The 14,322-nt window shown below is 59.6% G+C and overlaps 2 protein-coding genes across 4 annotated transcripts in view; one reads left to right on the forward strand and one right to left on the reverse strand.

Moving 5' to 3' along the window:
• The window catches only part of NSD1 (nuclear receptor binding SET domain protein 1), a 62,693-nt gene extending 55,416 nt beyond the window's left edge, over positions 1 to 7,277 (reverse strand). For all 3 annotated transcript variants that reach the window (XM_065644172.1, XM_065644170.1, XM_065644169.1), the window contains exons 1-2: positions 7,182 to 7,277; positions 6,278 to 6,981 (exon numbers count right to left, since the gene is read on the reverse strand). In XM_065644172.1, the coding sequence (XP_065500244.1) occupies positions 6,278 to 6,961 (684 nt within the window). In that variant the 5' untranslated portion in view covers positions 6,962 to 6,981; positions 7,182 to 7,277. The remainder of the gene's footprint in view (positions 1 to 6,277; positions 6,982 to 7,181) is intronic.
• On the forward strand, positions 7,026 to 10,554 carry LOC135994092 (basic proline-rich protein-like). The gene is made up of 2 exons (XM_065644393.1): positions 7,026 to 8,820; positions 10,292 to 10,554. The coding sequence occupies exons 1-2, from the start codon at positions 7,026 to 7,028 to the stop codon at positions 10,552 to 10,554; spliced, it is 2,058 nt and encodes a 685-aa protein (XP_065500465.1).
• The last annotated feature ends 3,768 nt before the right edge of the window (positions 10,555 to 14,322 follow it).

Genomic DNA, 14,322 nt, shown 5'->3' on the forward strand with positions numbered 1-14,322 from the left:
CCCGAGCATTCTTGTGACACTCCCCCAGCAGCACAAACGCATCGCGGAGTCTGACTCAAAAATCCACACAGGTCAGACGCTGAACTCACATTTGCAACACGTTCTGTAACTCAGCAGTCTGTAACCTCACAGCTGCAAAAAAAAAATACTCTGATGCCATGAAATTATATGAAAGCAAGCAACGCTATTGTTGATAGGTCTAAATTCACTAGACAAAAGGCTGCACCTGGGAAGTGTTTAGGGGTCCACAAATCAAGAGAGGTCGAAAACTGCTGCTCTAATTCAAAGCAGACTCTCTTACAGACCTTTTCTACCCATTAACTTGGAAATTCTGGCAATGCCTTAACCACCATAAAGGATTTAACTCCTATTTTACTGAGCAAAGACCGCATTGCACAGCACAGATGGCTCTGTGCAGACAGAACAAAACATAGGTCATGTTTTTCTAGTACGAAAACTGGCATTAACTTGATTTTTTTTTTTTTTTTTTTAACTCCCAGGACAAGACTCCCTCTGCTAGGATTGAGTTTCTTTCTTCAGGTGTTTCTATTCCCTGTGCCTTTCTAAATGCCTGAGCAAATAACTGAAAAAAACAATCAAAATTACTATATACATGAAGCTGTCAGTCACAGGCAAGAAAAACAGAAGTATATTCTAAACAACCAGGCTGAAAGTTGATCATCACCCATAATACTGATTTTTGAGTTAAGAATAACTTTTTAAGAAACATTGTCTCAATTATAACTCAGAAAATATCACCTTTTTTCCTTGGGGCTCAAGTAGCTTGTTAATCATATCCAGAGTTGACACCTCTTCAGTGAGCTACGGATTTGTTCGGTTAACATGGGGATATTAAAGAAAACCCACTAATAATTGTTACACACCACACAGTTTAACCCCACTCCTGGGAATGGGGTGCAGGTGCAAGGAGAAGCTGCCGTACTACAAGAGGCAACTGGAGCTGTGACTTCATGCAAAACACAACTACGCTGCCCTTAAGTCAAACACGACTGCTTCAAACCGAGCCACTACGGTTGATTTTAGCAAGGGCTAAGCAGCAGCTGTAACAGCAGAACTACAATCACTGTACCCTCAATAACACAAGATTTGTTAGAAAAAATTAAGGCTCAGGTTCTGGGAGATGCACTTTTCCAAAAGAAATCGCCAGCAAGCGAATACAAAGATGGTTAGCGGAGATCGCAGGCCTTGAGAGGCAGCACACATCCTAAAAAAGCACCTGCAGGAGCTGATTTTGGTGGTACCGTTGGCCATTCCTTCCTGCAGCAGTAGCAGGCGATGTGCTAATTATGCCACCCTGTACAGAGCACAATCTGCCTGCTGAACAGCTGAGTGAAGTCTACACTCCTCTGGCAACAACCTGAACTAGAGCCGTGAAGTATTAATGACTGTGGACAGTACGTGAACCAGGACTTCGCTTGAACAAAGTCTCTCTCAGCCAAACTTCTTTTTTAAATTTTAAATATAGAAAGCAGAAATCACATAGAGGTTTCTGCCATTATATTCAGCAAAAGCTCACCTTTGAGACTGCCCAATCTGCAATAAAATACCTCTGGTTTTGCTATTTGCACACAGACGTGTTCAGCTTCAAAGAGCTACGTGGCCCCATGTGAACTGCGAAGGCATCGATCATTCAAGTTTGACTCCACATGACAGATACCCAGAACATCTATATTTACTAGAGGAACCATGGGTTTTCCTGTAACATCAGATACACAGATATTTCATACCTAATCAGCAATACTAGATTAGAGAACAAATACAAATGAAACAAGGAGAGTAAGAGCAATCACAGCCAAATGCTAGAATAAATATTTCCAGGAGCCAATCCGCTGCGCAGGAGAGCTCTGGATCTTACGGACTGTTAAAAAAACCGGCTGTCACCCAAAGCGAGCTGCTCCTCACAGCCTGGGCACACTGTCCTGCTGCCACAGCATCGTAACACCCACCCGCTCACACCACCACAATGAGGAGGTGATGCAGCGCTATCACATCAAGAAAGCACCAAAGACATTAAGGACCACAAAAATTTACGATTGAGCAGTAACACAACCCAGGACAGTGCCCCGACCATGGAAATATCCTTTCTGGATGCCCACCATGGCTGAAGTCCTTTGCGGGTAACTTTAGATCTGCTCGAGACACAAATACACTTCAGCGCAGGTGGACACCACCAGATCGCATGGTCAAGTGAAATCCAGCTACATGCTCTTTTCTGAGAAAAAATAAGGTCTTCCAAACAGCATAAATCTCAATGGCAGAGAGGGGTGAGTGGAAGATGAGCCGCGCAGGAACAGCAGAACAGCGAGAGCCTGTTCTCACCGGTGCACATACAGGGAGACTGTGCCTGCAGGAGGCACCGACAGCCAGGGAGAATTAATCTCCTCACCAGGAAGATGTCAACTGACCAAGGAAATTTCTGTTCCACATTCAAACAAACCACTGCCATGCCTATTGTGTCTCGGGGATATAACATTACCAGTAGCTGGTTACACCTCAAATTGACAGTCTGTAGTAGGAGATTCTTTCAGAAATGTTTAAAGGAGTAGCAATTATCACGTGGCGTTGGTTCCTTTATTTTATTTATAGCCAGGAGAGAAATGGCACTAAACTCGTCAGTTAATAAATGAAGAACCAGAGTAACTCTCCTACAGGGAGACAAACACTTTTTAACCAGAGTACTCCCCTCACAGCAGCAGGATGCAACAGAACTCTGAAGTTTATCACAGATTAATTCTAGGCTTAAAGAGAGGACTTTGCTGGCCCTCAGTACTTTTAACACATTGCATATGGTGTGGTTCTGTTAAAGCAGAAACCTTCCAGCAGCCCTACACACATGCCCTATTTATTTCTTACATCCAGCCACTGGAAGCAGCCATCCTTAGTGATGAAAGATCTGGCTCTGGACTTCCCTGTACCTCATTTCCTCGCTGCCATTACCCGAACACCACACTCCTACAGCGCGGAGCTGGACAACGAGGAAATAGCACGACAAGAATGAAAAGCAACATTAAGTGAGCGCCTCACGCAAGCTCTGCACATCCCACAGCCTGAAGCCATCAGGGTCCTGTGGAAAAAAGAGCTTGTGAACGCGTAACCCAGGACTGCACGCGTACCAAGAGGGGCACACACGTACTCGAAGGCAAGAACTCTCTGTTTCTGAGAGCTCGACCCTGCAAACCAAATGACTCTAACATAATTTGAGGGTAGCAATTAAAAACAAATAAATCAACAAACTGGCAAAGCGACAGCCAAGTAACGTGGCACCAAAAGTTAAGATTAAAAAGCAAAACTTCAGCACGAGAATTCTGTCAGAAAGAAGCCCACCTGCTCCAATTCCTAAGTAAACGAGTTCGAAACAGACCTACGGTGCTCAGACCTTGTGTGGCTGCCCATGCCCGCCCCAGTGCTGGAGCCTGGGCCAAATTCTCCCTCCAGCTCCACACAATGCTGTCTAGGACCTCTATGACCTGCAAAGGCCAGGCAAGTACTAAAGACAAGCTCGAGTCAAGGCGCTAAAGAAAAAAACCCATAAATGAAAATAAGAAAACCAAAACCAACACAGAAACACCCGTTTTAAATTTAAATGGTGATAACCCAAAACTAATTCCATGTGCACAGGGAAGCTGCCAGCTGCCAGCAGTCACTACATCCTCACTTGTGGGGCAGAAACAAGACCGAACAACCACTGCTGTAATTTGCTCCTCTTCAAACACAAAATCTGGCAGTAGCTTCTGGGGACATGGAGAGATCCAGTCAACCTTAACTAAGATTAACTCAACACTTAAAATAACTTCACTTCAGAATATGCACATCCCTCTTTTACAACTGAATTGCTACCTGAGCATCCTCTCCCCAGTCTGGTGCAGCGGATGCCAGGGCTATTCACAAATCCCCTGCAAAACAATACCTGCCGCCACCTCACCTACCTAGAGGCATTACTTAAATGCTGGACTTTGCATCCCACTAAAGACTAAACCAAATGCTGGCCCTTCTGCTGGAAGCCCTTTCCACATTTTGGAAATCAGTGTTTTCAAAATCGCAATGATCCGGTGAAAAATTCAAAGCTTGCAAGGGGCAGACACAGAGGTCCGAGACACACACACACTTTCTTCTTGGCGAAAGAGGAACTTTGAGCATCAGTGGCACACTCAAAGCTGTGAGCTTAAAGAATAAAAGCTCTGAGACAGTCCCACTGTAAGGTGGAGGAGCTCCAACATCAAGCTAGGTAAAAGGGATTACCTGAAAGAGTACCCCAGCTATGACGTGCCACCCTAAAAACAGCAGTACAAAACTCCCCGGGGTTTGTGGTTGTTGTTTTGGGGTAGTTTTAAGTTTTAGCAGGCTCTCTCTCTCTCAAAAAAAAAAGTTGATTCCAGTTACCCCAAACCAAATTAAACTAGAATTAAATGCCTACATGAATACACAATATGAGAGGCAAACCTGGTTATTTCTAGCTACTGTGTCATGTTCAGCAGCTGAGAGATTTTAACTGTCAGCAAGACAGAGAAAAATCCCTCTCTTCTCATCCCACAAGCAGCAGGGCTAAAATGAAGGGCCACTCAAACAATGTGCACTTACTTATTAAAGGAAGAATGCAAGACCCAAGGAGAGAAGGATCCCAAGCTGTATAAAAAAATGCTTTTCTTCTTTGTATTTTTTTTTTTTACTGAATGCAACTATGCTTTTAAGTCACCAGGCCAATTCAGGGAGGTTAATGTCATGTTACAGCAGACAGGAAGGCAGTTTTACTGAAAAGTCAACCCCTCCTTGCATATTCAAATAACAGGCCCAATCACTATGACAGTTTTGTCACCATACAAGCTGCAGTTGTGTGGAGCACGTTGTAAAGCCACTGATAGCAGAGGCAAGTGTTGTGAAAGTACCTCTGCTGGCTTCTGTTTACAACGTGAGACCCTCCCACAACCGCATCACTGAGCACATGTCTGCCGAGAGATCCCTGCTTTGCTCTGCAAAACAAAGCTAAGAATATGCACAAACCTCAGACCAACAGTAGCCTCCAACCTGCAAAGACTAAGAGCAGAGTCTCCGCAAGGAGACAGATTCTTCCCAAGGAACACTCGAGGGGATCCACAGACCCAGAGCCACCAAAGCTGAGCCTAAACTGTGCCACAAACAAATGAAGCTGTTGCCAGCATCCTCCTGAAGTCGCCCCTTCTGTGAGCACTCTGTGACAAGTGCTCCCCACCTCCCAGCATATACAGCAGGAACACAGCGTGTTCCCAAACGAACACAGTTGGAAGCCAAGTGTTTCTCCCCAAGTGGTGCATGCACCAGTAGCATCTGTCCGGCATCAGCGGCTACACTGGAATTAAAGAGAGCGACATGATTTCAGTGTCAGTGCTGTCACGAGTTAATTTTCACAGCCTGCATCAAGTAATACTTAAAACTCAGAGTATCTGCCAGTGAGGAACCTTAAGCTTTCAAAAGCATGTTTAAGAAATTTACGAAAAAATTACTGAAGAACTGCAGGAAATCAACATATGTATCTGCAAATAAAAAGTCACACTGAAAACCAACCAAAATTATACTTGCAATTGAAAGCACGTTATATTAAAAAGTTGAATACATCTAACTCGTTTCAGAACTCAAAAGTTCAAACAGTTTTGCTTCTTATTAAGCACATCAGAAAACGAACTGAAGGAATTTTGGAGTGTAGAGAGAAATCAGAAAGAAAAAAAATGTCAGCCGGACTACCAGGCAAGGTTTCCTGCCCATGAGGTCTGTCAAGCCATGACACGGCCCCTCCCTGGCCACTGCCAAAGTCTCACAGCTTGTCTACCTCAAGCCAGGCCAGACAAAGAGCCGTCTGACAGCATTAATGCTGGACGGGAGAGCTCTCCTCCTGGCCTCCTTGTCTCCAAGAAAACTCCTTGTAATTGGGAAAAAACTCCACCGAACTCAGCAGCGATCCCCTCTTCTCGGGTGAAGGGATGGCGCCTCTTACTCCGCAGGGAAAGCAGCAGCGGGGCGAGCGCGGCCGCGCCGGGCACAGGTGCGCGGCAGAGCCGCTGACAGCCCGCGGCGCCGCCCGGCGCCCCCGGCCCGAGCGACTCCCGACCGCGGCCCCATCCCGGCGGGCTCCCCCGCGCCTCGGCAGGGTCCCCTCGGCAAGATGGCTGCCCGCCCTCGAGGGTGCCGGCTGCGAGGGCGCCCGGCCCGGCCCCGCCGGCCGCCGCCGCAAAATGGCAGCGGCCGCGGCCACCCGCCGCCCCTCCCGCGCCCCGCCGGTGCTTACGAGCTTCAGGGCCGCGGGCTCCGGCTTCTCCCCGGGGCCGCCGTCCGGCACCGTTGTCAGCACCGGCTCGGCCGGCTGCAGGCGCGGTGGCTGCGGGCTGCTCGGGCCCTGCTGCGGCCCGGGGCGGCCGCGGCTCCGCGAGCCGGGCTCGGCCACCTCCTCCTCCCCGTCCTCCTCCACCACAACCACCTCCTCCTCTTCCTCCTCCTCCTCTTCTTCTTCTTCTTCGTCGTCGTCGTCGTCCTCCTCCTCCTCCTCCGGCGTCTCGGCGCCCTCCTCCTCCGCTGCCTCCTCCCCGCCGTCCCGCAGGAGCAGGGGGAAAGCCAAAGCCCCGCGGGGCGCGTCGGCAGCCAGCCCGGGTCCGTCGGCACCGACCGCCGGGTCCTGCGCTGCGGCGAGGCGGGGGGGCGGCGAGCCGGGGTCGGGCAGGGCCTCAGCGCCGTCGGCAGCACCGCCGAGGTACTCGGCGTTGATCATGGAGGCCAAGTCCTGCAGCCGGCGCAGCGGGATGTAACAAGACGAGGGGTCCTGGCCGTACACGGGCTTGGCGGCGGCCAGCTGCATGGCGGGCGGCTCGGGGCCGCGGCCCTCGCCGAAAGGGCCGCCCTTGGCCTCGGTGGCCGCCAGCGACGTGCCGAACGGGACGAGGCAGCTGCGGCGGCTCACTTCGCAGGCCTGCTCCATGCCGGGCCGCGGGCATCCACCTGCGGGCACAGCACAATGGGGTCAGCCCGGCCGCCGCCGCAAAATGGCAGCCGCGCCCGGGGGCCCGCTCCGCTTCGCCGGCCCCGCCGTCGCCGCGCTAGGCCCAGGCCGCGGCCCGTCGCCCGGCCCGGCCCGGCCTGCCTCGGGTCCGCCCGCCTCGCTGGGTGCCGCCGCCGCCGCCCCGCGGGGCGCCGCTCACCTGCGGCCGCCGCGGCCGGCTCGCCGCCTGCGCCCGGTGCGGGCCGAGAACGAGACGCGCCGACCCGGCTCGGGCAGGCCCCGCCAGCGCCGCTCCGCCGCCTCCCTCCTCCCTCCCCCGCATGCGCGCGCCCGCCGCCGCCATCCCGCCGGCGCGCGCCCCGCGCCTGCGCGCGCGCCCCCGCGCCCGCTCTTGGGGGTTCGGCGACGGCCAATCAGCGCGCGCCCGCGTGCCCCCCCTCGCCCCCCCCCTCGGCCGGCACCCCCCCCCCCGCGCGCCGCCAGCCCAGGGGGGTGGGGGAGGGGCCGCTCAGTGCTGCCCCCGCTCGGCGCGCCCGATGTCGCCAGCGGCCCGGCCTGCCCCGCCGCGGCCCCGCGCCCCGCCCGGGCCCGGCCCGGCCCGCCTGGCGCACATGGCAGCCCGGCCCGCGCGGCCCCGCGCCCCCGGGCCCACCGCCCGCGCCTCCATCTTAGGCGGCGGCGGGTGGCACCGGGCAGCCCCGCCGGGACGGGGAGGGACGGGACGGGGCGGCCCAGCCGCGCCTCACCTGCGGGCCCGGGCGCCCCGACCGGCCGCTGCCCCCCAGCTCCGCCTCGGCGGTCGCGGGGCCGCTGGGCAGGCCGCGGGGCCTGCGAGTGGCGGCGGAGCGGGCGCCAACAAAATGGAGTCGGCCGGGCCCTGCGCCCCGGCGGGGCACCCGGCGGGCGGCGGCTGCTGCCCGGCAGCGTGATCCGCCCGCCCCGCCTCGGCCCCGGCCCCGGCCCCGGTCCCAGTCCCCGCGGGCAGCCAGCGGGCCGGGAGTCGCGGGCCGCCGCCCGCCCCCGCCGGGCTTCGGTCACCCCCTGCCATTGTCCGCCGCGCCCCGCGGGCCGGGCCCGGCGCCCCGGCCGCACTCCCCCGCCGCCCACCCGCGCACCGGCGAGCCGGGCCGTCGCCCTCCCCGGGGCCCGCCGTGCCGAGCCTCGCCCGCCGGGGAGCGGCGCCCGGGTGCCCGCGGCCTGGCTGTCCTCGCCGGGCTCCGCCGCTCCCGGACAGCGAGCGCCGCGCTCCCGCCCGCCCTCCCGCTGGCGAGCGACGCGCGGTCGGCCCCGAGCCCGCCTGCTCCCCCGGGTCGGGCCGCCATCGGCGCTCCGCTACCCCTCCTCGGCCGGCCGGCGGCCCTGCGGCGGGCGGCGGCTCCGTCGCTACCTCCAGATGGGGGCCGGGGTCTCCGCCGCCAGCCGCGCGGGTCCGGGCGCCGCGCCACGCCGCCGCCGCACCGGCACGGCTGGGCAGGCACGGGGCGGGAGCGGCCGGGCGGGGGGCAGCGACCGGGGCAGCGCGGGGATGTGGCACCGGGGCGGTGCTGCCCGGGCCGCGCGGGGGGCAGGGCCCGGCCGCCCCCCGGGGTGCCGGGCGGGGAGCTGGGTGCTGCCGCGGGGCTTCGGCGCTGCGCTGCCCGGGCGGACCCGCTCCCCCCGCCTGCCGCTGCCCTTTGTTTCCCCCCGGCCCGGCCGTGCGGGAACCCCCGACCGTACTGGTGCCGCACTCCGGGCAGCAGCTTCTCTGCGCATTCGGGCAGCACCCGCTGCCCAGCCCTCGCCATCCCGCTGGGGCGCAGCCTTTGCCCACCAAAAACAGCATCCTGGAGCGGCTGCAGGTTCGCACCTCAGCAGGACACCTCACCCCGTGCCCTGCCTGCTCCCTGCCTGTGCATGTTGGCAGCTCCTCCAGGGGCTCGTGGCTTCCCCTGCTGCCCCTTTGGCCCTGCGCAGGTGCTCCCTCCTGCCCTGCCAGCATCCAGCAATGGCGCAACCATTTCTCCCCAGCACCTGCCACAGATGGGCCACACTGAGGTCCTCAACCTGTTGTCTCCAGGCTGCCGTGCTGCCACCACGGAGAAACTGCCACCACGTTCAGTCTGGCATCATTCCAGCACACCCACGGAGGGTGGGGTAACTTGGCAAGAAGTGCCATGGTCAAAGGTTTTGCTCTTGACTTGTTTGTACCTCAGAGATTCCAGCCCAGGGCTTGGCCAGCGGTACCCGACCCACCACAGGCCATCATGCCCGGTGCCCACGTGCTGTGGCGATACATGGGAGATGGAACCGCACTGCGCCTGGTGCTGGATGAACTCAGCACCGAGGCCTCATACCCACATGGTCCTTCTCAGCCACGCAGAGATGAGGCAGCATCCGGCATGACTGGGGTCCCCTCGTTTGCTCCCAAAAGGGGAAATACATCTGGCACAGCCCATCTCCCCAGGGGCAACTACGGCTGCAGCAGCCACACCCAGGCGGGGCCCAGCAGCCAACTTTTCTCCTTTCTCTTTGGAGCAACCTGCCACACACGTTTCTGCCACGTTCCCAAAATAGAGCCCATGGTTTATTTATAAGCCTCTGGGGTGGGTAGGGCCCTGCGCAGGCTGGGAGCACCCCATGTCTCCCCACAGCCTGGTGCCCGAGATCCGGTGAGTGAGGGCTGACCTGGAGAGAGGTTTAGGACCATCCCCAACCTGGCCTTGACTGTCACCAGCTGCCCTCGCTCTGCTGATTTGCCCCGTTACGCTGGCAGAGCACAGAGAGGCAGGGGTTCCCGTGGGGCACGTCCCAGCCTGGGCACTGTCCCCATGCCTGGCCCTGTGCCATCTGGGTGCCACCCACCAGGGGCTGAGCCCTCTGCTCGTGGGCACGTGGCACAGCACAGCCCCACGGGACACGGGTGGGCAGGGCCTGTACCACTTGGGCAGTGGTGCCCAGGTGGCTTGGGGCACTCCTAGGCATGACCCCATCCCACTGCCCCTTTGGCACAACCCTGCTGGCGGTGCCCAGTGGAGCCCCACGGTGATCCCGTCATTGCTCCCCACAGCGGTGTGGTCACTGGTGTCGGGAGGAGTGGGGTGCAGGTGGTGAGATGCCCTCAGGTGCACTCCCTGGCTGCTGTGTCACCTCTCCCCGCGCCGTGGCCAGCGCTCGCGGGAAGGACGCTTCCCCAGCCTCTCTCTTCCGGCACAGGAGCAGGCAAATGGCAGCCCGGCCGCCACCACTCTCCTGCCCGGATGTGCGGCACGGCAGGCAGCGTGGGCCGGCCATGCCGCTGCCGCACAGGGTTTTGTCTGTGGGCTCTGGCAGGGAGCGTGGGCAGCCGGCAGCCTCACGGGGTGGCCTCCCTGCTGCCGGGCTTCACCTGCAAGCACCCCTGCCCCACGGCGGGGCGCGCTCCCCTGCTCCACCCGGCTTCCCGGAGCATGCCGGGCGCCTCCGGAGCCGCTCGGGCCAGCGGCCATGGAGCCGCGCGGCACTGCGGGCTCCCTCTGGAGGCCCCAGTCCCCATTCACAGCCTGGCACGGTCCCCCCATGGGAGCAGCCCCATTCCCCCCCTACCCCTCATCTGATGCGTAGCCCCAGCTCCCGCCACGGCTGCTCCCCGCTGCTGCAGCGATGCAGAAAGGAGCACAACCCTGCACCGGGGGCTCCTGCTCACTCTTCCCAGGGCAGATGGGGGGGTCACAGCCAGCTGGTGGGGAGCCCCAGACCCCAGCACAGAGGAAGCTGTGACCCACGCAGGTCCCACGGGAGCCATGGGCAGGCTTGTGAGCAGCTCCTGGCCACAGCTCTGCAACCGCCAGCAGACATTTGGGTGCTGCAGAGATGTGGGGGGGCCAGGGGGGATCCGTGGGGAACATGAACCCAGGGAGCAGCACTGGGGCCCTGCACCAAGTGTCGGAAAGGGTGGCTGGGAGCCATGGCCGTGGGGCTGGCGCTTGACAGGGAGCGTGGGCGAAAGGGTTAAGGAGCTGCGGCGGGCAGGGGGAGGGCTGGCCCGGCTAGGGGAGAGGAAGGAAGCAGAGGAAGAGAGGAGAGCATCCTGCCCGGAGGGTTTGCTGGGGGCCCCTTTCCCCAGGGAAGAGGCTTGTGGGGCTTGAAACCACAGGAGATGGAGCGGTGAAGAGCCAGGGTAGCCAGCGGGGCTCAGCCTGGCTCTGTGGCAGCAGTACTGGCAGCTCCGTGCCCACAGCTCAGTGCTTGCAAGCAGGCAGGGTTGCCCACATCTGCCTGCGGAAGCAGCCCTGGGTTTTTCCTCACTGAGCCAGTGTGCCTGGCATGGGGTCTGCTCCCCATGCTGGGGTGACTCTGGCCTTCTACATCCCCCATCCCGTAGCCCCCCTACCACTCACATGGTCCCCCAAAATCTCAGGGGGGCAGCCCCAAGCACAGGCAGGGCAGGAGCAGCCCTGGGACGCACAAGGACAGTGGGTGGTGGGCAGGACCCCTGCCATGAGCTGCTGGGGACAGGAGTCATCTCTGCTGAGCTCCTGTGCTCCTGTGCTTGGCTGGGGCTGACTGCGGTCCTGTCACCCCAGCAGCCACGTGTAGCATGGAGATAGTCCCTGAGGGACCAGGATGTCTGGTTGGGTGCTCTAGCTGCTCTCAGGGATTTCCCTGCTCCCCTAGCCCTCAGGCAGACATGCTGACCCCCATCCGCAGCTGAAAGGGGTGTACAGGAGACCAGATGGGCAGTAAGGCTGAGCTCTCTCTGGTCTTTGCTCCATCCACCCAAGGCAGAGCCAGGTTTGCCAGGCTCCCATGCCCTCCCCATGCTGGTCCCTGTCACCCGGAGTGGATACAAGCGGGATCCACCACATTTGGACACGGTGCAGCTCTGCAGCCTGAATCCCGCTGCCCTGCCCCACTCCCAGCACCATCCGTAAGGGTGATGGGATGGACAGTGGAGCCAGGATCCATCCCCATGCCGCAGACTATTCTTCCCAGCCGAGCTTGTCACCTCTCCAACACAGTCCCACGGCTGTCCTGCCGCAAAGGTCACTGTCACCAGCCGAAAAGGCGCGGGCGTGCCGCGCGGGGGGGCTGCCCGTCCGGTCCCGTTTCTGCCCGCCCTGCGCAGAGCTGCTCCCGCTGGCCAGGAGGTGGGGCTCGCAGCCCGGCTGCCCCGCTGCCGGGGCCCGGTGCGAGGGGAGCCGGGCTGTGTGTTTGAAGGGGAGGTGCTGGATGTGTGCGAATGGGGATGCAGGGAGCAGGGGGTGCTGTACATGTGCATGGGGTGCGGTGTGTGTGGAAGGGGTGCGCGGGGGTTGGGTATGTGCGTGCGTGGGGGTTGTGCGTGGGATGTAGTGTGTGTGCATGGCTGGGGGGTGGGTGCACGCATGGGACGGGGAGGGTGTTTCTGTGCATGGGGGAGGCTGAGGTGTGTGTGCACAGGGGTGCCGGTGTGCGCGGCCAGTGTGGTACAAGGAGGGTGTGTATGCAGGGGCTTGTGTGTGGAAGGGATTTTGTGTGCAGACATGGCGGGGGGGGCGGGTTGCGTGTGTGCCTACATCTGTGTGTGTGTGTGCAGTGTCCGGAGATGCGGCAACTGCTGGTGTTTTGATTCCTCTGTGGGAGAGGAAGAAGCACAGGGCACCTTTTCCCTGCCCTGACCCATGGGGGCTCTTCTTTTCCCCTTCGCTGCCTGAGCACCGGTGGTCCATATGAGGCACAAGCATGGGACAAGGACATGGCACGCAGGCCGTAGGACGCGGGTTACAGCAGGCAGGAGCTGGCAGAGGGGCAGTGCCAGGTGGGAGAGGCAGGAACCTGGTGCCTTTCAGCGCCCTCAGCCTCATCCCTCCCTGCCCGGGGGCAGAGGCTTTCTGCATCTCACAAAAGCCAAAGATTCTCCCCGGAGATAAAATCTGGTTGCCTTTCTCTTGGGGAGAAAAGACAAAAGCAGCTTCTGGCCCCACAACAGAGTCGTTAAGCGAAGGCGTCTAGAAGGCGTCTCCCACATCCCGGGAGCTGGAACTAGGAACCAGCCGTGTCCTGGCCCCTGGGGCATTTTGACATCCCCCAGGACTCAGCATCCCCCCAAGGCACAGCATCCTCCCCCAGGACCAGCAGCACAGGGCGGTGGCTGGGAAACTCCTCAGCCCCATTTATATCCTACGTCCCACAGGGATCCACACAACACATCCTGGAGACATCTAGGGGGGACCCCAGCTGGAGGGGGGACACACAGCCCCCAGGTGGCAGCAGGTCCCTGTCCCCAGGGCCGGGGCAGGCAGGGTGCCCGTGGGCACGGCTGGGCCGGGGAGCGATGCCAGGTCCCGGGGGGCAGGCAAGTGGCGGGGGGGAAAAAAAGGGGGGAGGGTGTGTGGGAACGCTGCCTCAGGAAACCAGCGGGATTTACTGGGCTACACGCTAAATCCCCCTCACAAAAGGGGCCTGTTCGTGGGGACAGGATGCCAGTGGCTCAGCCACACTTGTTTGGCCAGCAGAGCCTGGCGGATTAAGGACAATTGGTTCAGCCCTGACAGAAAACACCAGGAATGTTAAACAATAAACTGCCTCCAGTTGTCGCGGGGCTGTGGCACGCCCTGGGCTGCCTCCCTGCCCAGCCATGGCCCCGGCTGCCCTGTGCCCGGCAGAGCTGGCTCCAGCACAGCCAGCTGGCACCCGCTGCTGCGGCTCTGGAGGATGCCCAGGTGCCCGGGGATGGGGTGAGGACCAGGCCCCTGTGATGGGGCAGGTAGGTGGGGACAGTGCTGGGCACTGCCAGGATCCTAAAAGCATTGCTGGGCTGAGCTGTTATGGGTTGGACTGTGGGGACAAGGCACTGCCTGCACCCATACTAAGCAAGCAGGGACAAAGTGATGCTGCGGCAGGGGGTGGCAGGTCCTTGCTCACCATGTACCTTTGTGTACCACCTGGCATTAAGGACTAACAAACCCATCTCCACCTCACCCTTTGAAATTGGCTGTAGCCCTATTTTCCAAGGAAAGGGTAGTGCCCAGCAAGCAAGAGCCATGCAAACCACAACAGGTACAGGGCACTGCCTGCCCCCCAGCATGGAGAACCCAGCCTGGAGTGAGGTGAGGATAAGGTTGGCACAGCCCCCAGGGGCTCAATCCCCTCCCCACACACCCGTTCATGTTTACCCCTGCTCAGGGCCGGTAGCCGGGCAGCCCCCGTGGGCAGCCTGGGCAGTTTGCCCTCCGGCGTGTGAATGCCCCATTCAGGGCTGTGCGAAATGCATTGGTTCTGGCACATTAGCGGACAGCTGGGATCCTTCCCGGGCAGGCAGGCTGCCGGGACAGGCAGGTTTCACACCTGCTAGTGGGCTGTCTCTGTCTGCCTCTGCCCGCCATGCCAGAGCGGGGGGCTCG

The sequence above is a fragment of the Caloenas nicobarica genome, chromosome 13 (genome assembly GCF_036013445.1).
Source record: "Caloenas nicobarica isolate bCalNic1 chromosome 13, bCalNic1.hap1, whole genome shotgun sequence".
NCBI classification, from domain to species: domain Eukaryota; kingdom Metazoa; phylum Chordata; class Aves; order Columbiformes; family Columbidae; genus Caloenas; species Caloenas nicobarica.

Excerpts from the sequence above, each read along its gene's own strand:
- LOC135994092 (XM_065644393.1), top strand. The coding sequence starts at position 7,026 with ATGGCAGCCGCGCCCGGGGGCCCGCTCCGCTTCGCCGGCCCCGCCGTC. Across the intron at positions 8,821-10,291 it reads GCATCCTGGAGCGGCTGCAG|GGAGCGTGGGCAGCCGGCAG; the intron begins GTTCGCACCTCA and ends GGGCTCTGGCAG.